At 61.0% G+C, this 9,599-nt stretch overlaps 1 protein-coding gene and 1 long non-coding RNA gene across 2 annotated transcripts; one reads left to right on the top strand and one right to left on the bottom strand.

The window, feature by feature from the left end:
* Positions 1-452: 452 nt before the first annotated feature.
* On the bottom strand, positions 453-3,197 carry LOC121011494 (galectin-7-like). The gene is made up of 5 exons (XM_040445940.1): positions 3,079-3,197; positions 2,655-2,719; positions 2,169-2,257; positions 1,195-1,396; positions 453-668 (listed from the first exon to the last, which is right to left on the bottom strand). Exons 2-5 carry the CDS (start codon positions 2,667-2,669, stop codon positions 555-557), a joined length of 420 nt encoding a protein of 139 aa, XP_040301874.1. The 5' UTR covers positions 2,670-2,719; positions 3,079-3,197; the 3' UTR covers positions 453-554.
* Positions 3,198-3,726: 529 nt separating this feature from the next.
* On the top strand, positions 3,727-5,526 carry LOC121011496 (uncharacterized). The gene is made up of 2 exons (XR_005781634.1): positions 3,727-3,836; positions 4,510-5,526. It is a non-coding gene; the product is annotated as an uncharacterized LOC121011496 (long non-coding RNA).
* Positions 5,527-9,599: the final 4,073 nt, after the last annotated feature.

Raw genomic sequence — 9,599 nt, 5'->3', positions numbered from 1 at the left:
CCCAGGCGGGAGAGCCGGGGTAGAGGTGAGACGAGGGGGGTAGCGGCGCGGGGAGCCCGCACAGGCCCAGGCACCGTCCCCACCATTTCGGGGTCTCAGGGACCAGACGTGCGGGGACTCGTTCGCCCCTTTGCAGACGCAGCGGCTCGGAGCTCCGATGTTCCGCAGACGGGGCACCGAGGGGAGCTTGAGCCCCCTCCAAACCCCCATCAGCTGTCCCCACCGCACGACCGCCGGGCCGGGCGGGGACGCCCCGCAAAGCGCCGCTGGACACCAGCCAACGCCCACCCCCACCCGATCGCGACCCTCCGGAGACGTCCCGGCCACAGACTGCCCTCCGAGGCCGCGGGGCCCCACTCCCGCCCCGGCCGCGGCATCGCTGTGACCCTTCGTCAGGGTCTTCCCCGCTCTGAACCTGCTCTCCGCGTCCAGACGAAGGACACCCGGGCACAGACGGGGCGCACACACGCGGGCTGAAACTTTATTTGCCCTCCCGCGCCCGGGACCCCGGACCCCGGACCCCCGACCCCCGACCCCGCCGCCCGCCCGGAGGCTCAGAAGATCTTCACCGACTGCAGCTGCAGGTCCCCGCCCACCTCCAGGAGGCGCACGCGCGCCGGCGGGATCCGGTAGCGGAAGTGGTGGTACTCCGAGTCGCCGACCACCGCCTGCGGGGCCGAGGGGGGCGGGGCGTCAGGGGCCGCGGGGCCCCGGGTCCCCGGGCGCGAGATGGGCCCCGACGGCCGTACCTCTTGTCGTGGTCCTCACCTGGGCCACCTGTCTGGCGCGGACGCGCGCTTAAGGCGGTGGCTGTTACGGCCCCGCCGGCGGAACGCGGGGAAGGGCCTGGGTGCTGGACGCTGTGCAGCGACCACTCCCCGCGGACACGCGCGTCCCGGCCCAGTCGCCCAGCCATCCTGGCCCCTGCTCCGGGACACCAGGGCCCCGCTTCCCGCTAGGGGCCACCCACCCTCTGGGCGCTGGGCTCTGGCCGCCCGGTCCCGGCCACGGCCACACCCCTGCCTTCGGGCACACGTGGGGTTGCGCCAGGGGAAGAAGAGGGACGGACCGGACGTGGGCCCCGCCTTGGCCGGGCCTTTGCTCCCCACCTCCACCAAGAGCCTTCCTGGCTTGCCTGGACTGCAGGCGGGGCGGGGGTCTGGACGCCCGCGCCTGTGGGTGGCAGGGACTCACCTTGAACCCTTCTTCGGTGGCGATGAGGAGCACGTCGAAGGGCTGCCCATGCTGGAAGGGAATGCCTGAGCCGCGCTCCTCCCGGCCCCAGGTGCCCTGCTCCAGGCTGTTGAAGACCACCGTGGACTCGTCCAGCCGCGGGTTGAAATGGAGGGCAGCCTCCCCGCCCGGCCCCTCGCCGCACAGCAGGTTCACATAGAACCTGGTAGTGGGGGCAGGGAGGAGAGGATAAAGGTCACAGGCCAAGAAGCACCCTACCAAGATCAGGGACCAATGGTCAGGACTCCCCACCGCCAGGCCGTTCCAATTCATAGGCACCGGAGGAACGTCCCACGCCACAGGGGGAAGGGTTGTGGGCTGGTGGCCAGGGACCCACCCTCCAGGGCGTCCAAAAGTTCCAGGGACCCTGGACCCGCGTGCACCTACGAGGGTCCCTATGCTGTGGCCCCGGGTGCCCCTCATATCCAAAGCCTCTAACGTTTGCCGTGGAGTCACGATGCCGATGGCCGGGGTGCTCTCTGTTCCTAGGGCATCCCCCTTGCCAGAGGGCTGGGCACAGCACCACGGGCCCGCACGTTTGCAGGCACCGCAGATTCCCAGGAAGCCTGCCCCTCCCAGACCCGGAAGTCCTACGACCGACCGCTTCGGCCTCCCAGGTGCCCAGGGCACCTCCAGGTCGCGGGACTTCTTTCCAGGGTTCCTGGCATTCAGACTGGGAGCCATAGGACTCTAGATGGGAGCCCTGGGATGGCTCTGGAAGCCCCAGATCCCTAGGGAGACGTAGGGACCCCAGCTACACAGTCACGGGACAAGTAAGTGAAGACTTCAGATTCCAGAAGGTCGGCGATGGCCCGGGGAGTCTAAGACCCTGTGGGCCAAGGTGGCTCTGGTGCCCTCGTGTCTGGGCTGCAAGAAGTCCGAGCCAGCTGAGCCTGGACACCTCCCAGCCTTACCTCTGGGGCCTGGGGTCTCACCTGGCGGCCTTTTCCGGGACGACGCCGCGAATCCTCATCACGGTGCCCACCCGGATGCCCTCGGGCAGCGACGTCTTGTGGGGCACGTTCTGCAGGTTCAGCGGCGGGGAGTCCGAGGGAACCGGGGGCGCGGACGAGAGACACACGTGGGTCGGCCCCGGGCAGAAAGCATCCGGGACCCAGATCGGCAGAATCCGTGAGAAGAAAAGGCCCAGAGACCAAGGAGAGAGAGCCAGAGCCATACCAAGAGTGGGAGAGCCAACCACGAGGGATCAACGGAGAAAGGGAGAATCCAGAGAGGCAGATGGGAGCATGGGGATGGGTTGGGTCCACCCGGGAGCCACAGCCCAGACCCTTGGTAGCACACCCCGGCACCCACTTTGTCCTTCCCGGCGGGACACCTCAGCCAGGCCCAGCCCCTCCCCGAGTCCTGTGCCGCCTTGGGCCCAAGCCCCCCGGGCCCCGACGCCCCCCGAAGGCACTCACAGAGCTTCCCGCCATGGCTGGGACGCTGGGGCGACAGGCGTGGCGGTGGGTATGGCTGCTGGGACCTTAAGTAGAAGCAGAAGCAGGGCGTGGCGGCCCCGCTGACTCACCCCCAGCCATTTCCACACCCGCAGCCCACACCTGGCACAGACCCTGGCCCTGGGGCCACCCGGCGGCCCAGCGCCTTCTTGCTGAGGGTTCCCAGTCCACCGCCCGCCCCCTCCGTTGAGCTAAGAATCCTGAAGACAGTTAAGGGCGAACCGCCAAGGACAGAGGGCACCCAGGGGGCCGCCATCCATCCCGGCCATGTCCCTGCCGCTTGGCCCAGGAGAAAGGGTCTTTGCCCATTTTCTCTTGGACATCTGGGGCCCCGAGAGGCCCACCCGGGGCTGGAAGCGGGGGCCCCTCTCTCCCAGGCTGGGACCTGCGCCTTGGGCTGAGGACGCGTCCACCGAAATTCCAGCTCACGCTCCCTCGCGTGACGGTGACCCCGGCGAGGACAACACTGTGCCCGCGGGGCTCCGGGGGGCAGGACGTGTGCCTGATGAGCCGCGTCTCCCGGGGCCTAGAGCAGCGGCTGGTACACGGTCTGGGCTCCTCAAGTGCGCCTGAAAGACGAATAAGGAATGACACCAGCGCCTGGTCTGAGGCCCTGGGCGCCTGGCGCACACGGGACCTCCCCGAGCGCTCACCGCTAGCCGAGCGGGGAAGGGGATCACTCGCCCCCACTTCACAGACCAGGAAACCGAGGCTCAGACACGGGAGGCCGCTTGCCCGGAGGCGCACGGCCGGGCAATCCCTGGGTGAGTGTCTCTCTGCCCTTCTTCAACTCTGGCGGGTTCCGCCTTGTTTCTTCTGTCCCTGGGAATGCCCTGGTGTCTCTCCCTGGCCCTCTGGCTCGGACTCTCTCTCCCTCCCGGGTGGCCCTGTCTGCTTCTCTTCCTCAACGCCATGTCTCCTTCCTCCCCCCAGAATGGCTGCCGCTCTCCCAGCCAGGTTCGGGTGAGGGGAGGCAGAGGGGGGCCTTCCTGGGACCCAGCCGCGCCCTGACCCAGGAGCAGCGACGTGGGATCCTCCACTCAGGCCCACAGCCCAAGATTCCATAGTCCAAGATTCCAGAAGAAGAATCCAGGATGGGAAGGGTGGGGTCAGAGGGAGAATGCTGAAAGAAGGTTCTGGAAGGTAGGGAAGAGGCAGGGTGGGGCAGCCACCCTGAGCAGAACCCCCTCCCAGCAGCCCAGCAGGCCTCCTGTCCACCCCCACCACCCCCTCCCAGCCTCCACTCCTGCCCCCCACCCCCCACCCTCCAGGGGGAAGAGGCCTGGGGCAGAGACCAGAATGGAAACTCTGGGTGGAGACAACCAGACTCAGAACCTGATCTGCCACCTGACTGTCCCCCAGGCCTCCCAGACTCTCTCCATCCCCACACCACGTGAGGCACCCCGGGGGTGGCAGGGGGTGGCAGTTTGGGGGCCAGGACCTCACACAGGGAGGCCGGACAGCTGCGAGGCGGGTGGGGGTGGCTGCAAGCACCCCAGTGTTCAGAGGAGAAGAGGGAGGCAGAGAGTGGGGCACCCTCTCAGCCAAGGTCCCACAGTAGGGAAGCAGCCCGGGGCTGGGCCGGCGGGGGGGGCGGGGGGGGGGCCCAGGTGGGGGCAGGGCCGGTCACCAGGACTTCCGGTAGAGAGGACAGGGGGCCCGAGGCCGAGGCCGGGGCACCCACACCCGGGAGCCGGCGTCCCCGAATCGAATCGTGGGCTCCACCTGTCTCGGATCTCAGGTTCGGGGTGTCCCCCTCGGCCGCCTCGCTCTCCACGTGCTCTTTCTTGGGGCCCAATGACTAGTCCTTCCCCAGATGTCTTCTTTGGGGCTGGATGTGTCTTCACACGCTGCCAACCTGCAAGTCCAAACTCGACTGTGACTTTGCTGTGGGCCCAAGTGTCAGCAGTCGATCTGTTATCAGTTGATGGCGGGCTCGTTTCTCAGAAGCCAGGCGCGCGCGCACGTGCCGGAGCCCCATTCTCTGGTGTGGATCATGTCTGCATCGGTTCTGGAATAATACTTTCAGGAGCACTGTTTCCATTCCCAGTGAGTCGTGACCGTGCCTGGGTCTCAGTCCTCGTGCTTTTTCCTGAGCGATGCCTCGCGTTCCGAAGCCGCGCAGGTTGTAACAGAATGAGGGTGTGGGATTCGAGAAACGTCCGGACCTGAGCAACCCCCACCCCCACCGAGTTTCCCCGAGCCCCAGAGACAGCCAGCCCCCCTCCGCCCGCCCGGGACAGCGCTGCCAGTCTGGGCGTCCCGTGGCCACCGTGTCATGTGTCCCGGGAGTGGAGAGGGGTGGCCAACAGGCTGAGTCGGCGGCAGACCTTCGCCCTCCTGCAGGGAACAACTCTGGTGACTGAAAAGTAACCCCGTGTACCCACCGTGCTTGTGGGCATTGAAACCCCCAGGCTCTCTGCCAGGGTCAGCGTGTTGGGGACTTTGGGCCGGTTTTGTACACGCTGAACATCAGTCCGGGGGCCGCTTTGGTTTTATGTTGTTTTGTGGGAAGATTTTGGTTTTGAAGTGATCTCCGCGCCCGGCGTGGGGCTGGCACTCCCCACCCAGAGGTCCGGGGTCCCAAGCTTCACGGAGCCAGCCAGGCGCCCCGCGGGGCTGCTTTGGTTTTGTGAGTGAGCCTTCCAAGGAGGAGAAAGACACTGTTCAAATCTGACTCTTTCTTAAGCGGTGAATCCACTGGAAACTTACACTTCTATTTCTGGATAGAATACATTTCCCCAACCCCATCACCGCGGAGGGAAGCATTTTCTGTCATGCTTGCTTCCATTGATAAACTGAGGTCGTTAAACTCTCTTACGTATTTTCAGCCACATGTGGGATTTACCGTGTTTTTTGTTTTGAAGTTTATTTATTTTGAGAGATGGAGAAAGAGAGAGGGAGGCATGGAGAGAAAGAGGAACACAGAGGATCCCAAGCACTGTCCGTGAGGAGCTGGGTGTGGGGCTGGAACCCATGAACCTTGAGATCGTGACCTGAGCTGAAATCCAGAGTTGGGTGCTTAACCGACTGAGCCGGCCAGGTGCCCCCCACCATGTATTAAATTTGAAGTGTTTCCCATCGTCCACTCAGTTCTTCCAAGTAATAAGGGATCGTGGTCCGTTTCCACGCCTGAGGTGGGAGTCCAGTGACCTGTTCTTTCCACCTTTCCTTCTTTCCTCCCCTCCCTCCCTTCACCTCCCCTCCCCCCCCCTCCCCTCCCTTCCCTTTGCTCTCCTTCCTTGGCTGAAGGATTGGGCCATCAGGTGGGGAGACAGGTGCTGCCTCTTGGTGGGGGGAGGGACGGGGCAGGTTAGCAGCTGGCCGAGGGGCGGGGACGCTGTTCAGCTGTCGTGTCAGAGGGAGTGAGTGAGGAGGGCGCTCAGAAGGGGGTGGTCCTCAGGACCTAGGGTGGAGGTGAGGGGAGAGGGGCGGCTGGACCTTGGGAACCCAGCCCCAGCAGGGGAGTCGGAGGTGTCTGTGCTGGGGAGGAAAGGGTCCCTGCGGGAGTGACTGCAGGGTGGGTTTCCACCACGGAAGGCGAGTCTCTTCTGTGACATTCAGAGGGAAGAGTTCTAGTGTGGAAAGGGGAAAATGACCATGAACCTGACTGGTGGTATTTCATGAGGGGTTTTGGAGGGTGGGGGGGTGGGGGGTTTGCGTCTCCTTAAAATTTTTTTTATTACGTTAAAATATAAAAATATGGGTGACTCAGTCGGTTGAGCGTCAGACACTTGGTTTCTGCTCAGGTCATATCTAGGGTCATGGGATCGAGCCTCGGTGCTGAGCACGGAGCCCGCTTGAGATGTTCTCTGTCTCTCCCTCTGCCCTCTCCCCTGCTTGTGCGCTCTCTCTAAAGTAAATAAAATAAAATATATACATGTGGTGTCTAAATGGGTTGTCTCTCGATCAGATGGGGGTCCCCAAACCTGGGTGAGGATCACATGGAAGCCAGTGGCATGGAGGTGAAAGGATTCACCTGAAGCAGAACAAAGGCGACAGAAGTTTATTGAATAGGCCCCAAGGGAGCAGCGGTCAGGACAGCAGGGGAGAGGCTGTCTGCAAGGAGGCAGTGGGCAGGGGGGGGGGGGGGGGGGGGGTTTTAAAGCGAGAAGGTGAGGAGGTGTGGGGACGTGTGAATTTTCCTTTTAATTAAAAAAATTGTTTTATGTTTATATTTTGAGAGAGAGAGAGAGAGAGAGAGAGAGAGAGAACACGCGTGTGCTTGCACATTAGCACGGAGGGGCAGAGAAAGAGGGAGACACAGAATCCCAAGCAGGCTCCAGGCTCTGAGCTGCCAGCACAGAGCCCTATGCAGGGCTCGAACCCACAAACGAACGGTGAGATCGTGACCTGAGCCCAAACCAAGAGTCGGGCGCTGAACCCCCCTCCCGCCCATGCCGGGCGCCCCACCATGTTAACCATTTTTCCCGTGTCCAGTTCAGTGGCACAAAATACATTCACACTGTTGTGTAGCCGCCCCCACCATCCGTCTCCAGAACTCTCTTCATCTTGCAAACCTGTAACTGGACCCGCTAAACACTAACTGCCCGGCTCCCCGGCCCCCGCCCCCCACTCCACCCCCCCTCCTACTTTGTGTCTCTATGAATTTGACCAGGGGCCAGGTAGGAATGCAGCCTTTGCCCGTCTGTGACTGGTGAGTATTCTACACCCAAAGCGAAAGAAATAACGGATGTAGAAACGTGTTTGTTGAAGGGTGCGAAACGTGCCACCCCCAAATATGCCCTTTTAGCATAAGGATTATTTTGAACTAATAGCCCTTGCGAAACAGCGGAAGAAGGGCTTTCTACCCTCCCGTTTGCTGCCTGAAAACAGGAGATAAAAACTCTCACGTGACAGATACCTACCCTGTGCCAGTAGGAGAGTGACATTCTCATCCTAAGTTGAGACCCAGAGAATTCGATGCAAACAGGCCCTGTGAAAGTGATTCCAAGCGTCCCGCATAACGGCTGGGTTACTTCTCCACAGTTGCCTCTGTCCTTCAACTTAATATAAAAGCACGTGCGCTCAGCCATCCCCTCGAGGCTTCATTTCCTGCTGAGGGCTCTAGTGTGACGTAAAACTTAGGTAACCTGTCCGCCTGATACATCCGTTCAGGTCTCGGGCCCAGCGGGAACACTCCTTGGAGGGCAGAGGTCCCGTGTTTCCTCCCCTCCGATGGATAGATACGTGTCTGCGTTCATACATCCCCTACCTTGTCCCCCTGACAAGGCCTGGGAGCGGAGCCCGTGCCCAGATCTTGGTTCCTAAGGACTGCACCTTTCTCTGCGAAAGAAATGTGTAGAAAAGGCTGTCTCCAAGGCTCAAATGGGAAGGCATGAGATGTGCCAGGCATGAAGTTTTGGGGTGACGGGGGCTCGTGGGGTCCCGAGCCGACAGCCAAGAAAGAATTCTCGAAGAGGTCTTTGGTGCAAAAAGGTGATTTTATTAAAGCACGGGGACAGGACCTGTGGGCCGCTGCAGATGTGGGGGGGGGGACTGTTTTACGGGGTGGGGGGCGGGTAGATAAAGTCAAGAGAGTTTCCAAAGAGGCTTTCACATGCTTACAGTCTTACTGGAGGCCTACCTATTGTCAATCTAAGGCTGTTTTTCCCTCTAGCAAAGCATTAACATTAAGACAGTAGGAAGTTCAGGGTCCCCTGGGTGGCTCAGTTGGTTAAGCAGCCAGGCTCAAGTCGTGATCTCCGTTCGTGGGTTCAAGCCCTGCGATGGGCTCTATGCTGACAGCTTAGAGCCTGGAGCCTGCTTTGGATTCTGTGTCTTCCCCCCCCCTCAAAAATAAACATTAAAAAAACAAAAAAAGACTGTAAGGAGTTCCTGGACTTTAGGCAGAATGGGATTGCCTGTTTCTTATAAACTGGTGGAGACTCTTCCCAGTTTAGCCATTTGTTTGTCCTTTCCTGTTTTTGGGTAGTGGAGAATGTGCAAGGAATATCACACATATCCCCCCTCCGGGGTGGGGGGTGCTGTTAACCGGCACCTTGCCCTCAGCTTGCCCCACACCCCCTCATCGCCTGGAACAGCTTCCTGGGTCGGGAAAGGAGGAAGCGTTCGCGGCACTGGGGTTCCTTGGACAGCCCCATGAGTCCATGGGCCCATACTGATGTGGTCTTACTCTGTCGGGGCTGCTATAACAAAAATCCCACCCACCGGCAGCTTACAAACATCAGGAATTTATTTGTCGTGGTTCTGGAGGCTGGGAAGTCCACGATCACGGCGCCAGCACATCGGGTGTCCGGTGTGAACCTGATTCCTGGTTCATAGATGGATCCTTCTTGCTCTGTCCTCCCATGGCTGCAGGGACAAAGGAGCTCTCTGGGGTCCCTTTAGAAGAACACCAACCCCTACTCACCAGGGCTCGGCCTCCGTGACCTCATGTTCTCCCAAAGGCCCCATCTCCAAATACCATTCCCCTGGGGACGCGGTTTCACCAAGGGAATCGGGGGGCCATAAACATTCAGCCTATAGCAGATGTGCAGGAGGAAATGATAGAAATGATCAAAGTTTGCTGAAGAACGTGAGCTTTGCAACATTTCCAGGCGCTTCCCACAAAATGCTTACTGATGACAAAGGACAAATGGGTAACTTTACGGTGGGGAGGGCAAGCCGGGGAGGTTCCGCTAGTCACGTGATCCAAGACCACTCACCAGCGATGAGCGATGGCACACGCAAGGGGCCAGGCAGCTGGAGGAGGCAGGCGCTGTTGCTTCTGTGGCTCTTCAGCCCACAGTGCCTAACCTGTAGCTGGCGATGAGGGGACATCCGCCTCCAAGCTTCTCAAGTGTCAAGGTCTTGAAACACAAAGGAAGACTGAGGAGCCATTTCAAACTGAAGGCCAAGGAGAGGAGTGGAGGGAAAGAGAGGGAAAGGGAGAGGAGGGGAAGG

This window comes from Herpailurus yagouaroundi, unplaced genomic scaffold (assembly GCF_014898765.1).
Source record: "Herpailurus yagouaroundi ecotype Mexico unplaced genomic scaffold, PumYag 194, whole genome shotgun sequence".
Classification (NCBI taxonomy): Eukaryota; Metazoa; Chordata; class Mammalia; order Carnivora; family Felidae; genus Herpailurus; species Herpailurus yagouaroundi.
This window is presented reverse-complemented; position numbering and strand designations above follow the sequence as displayed.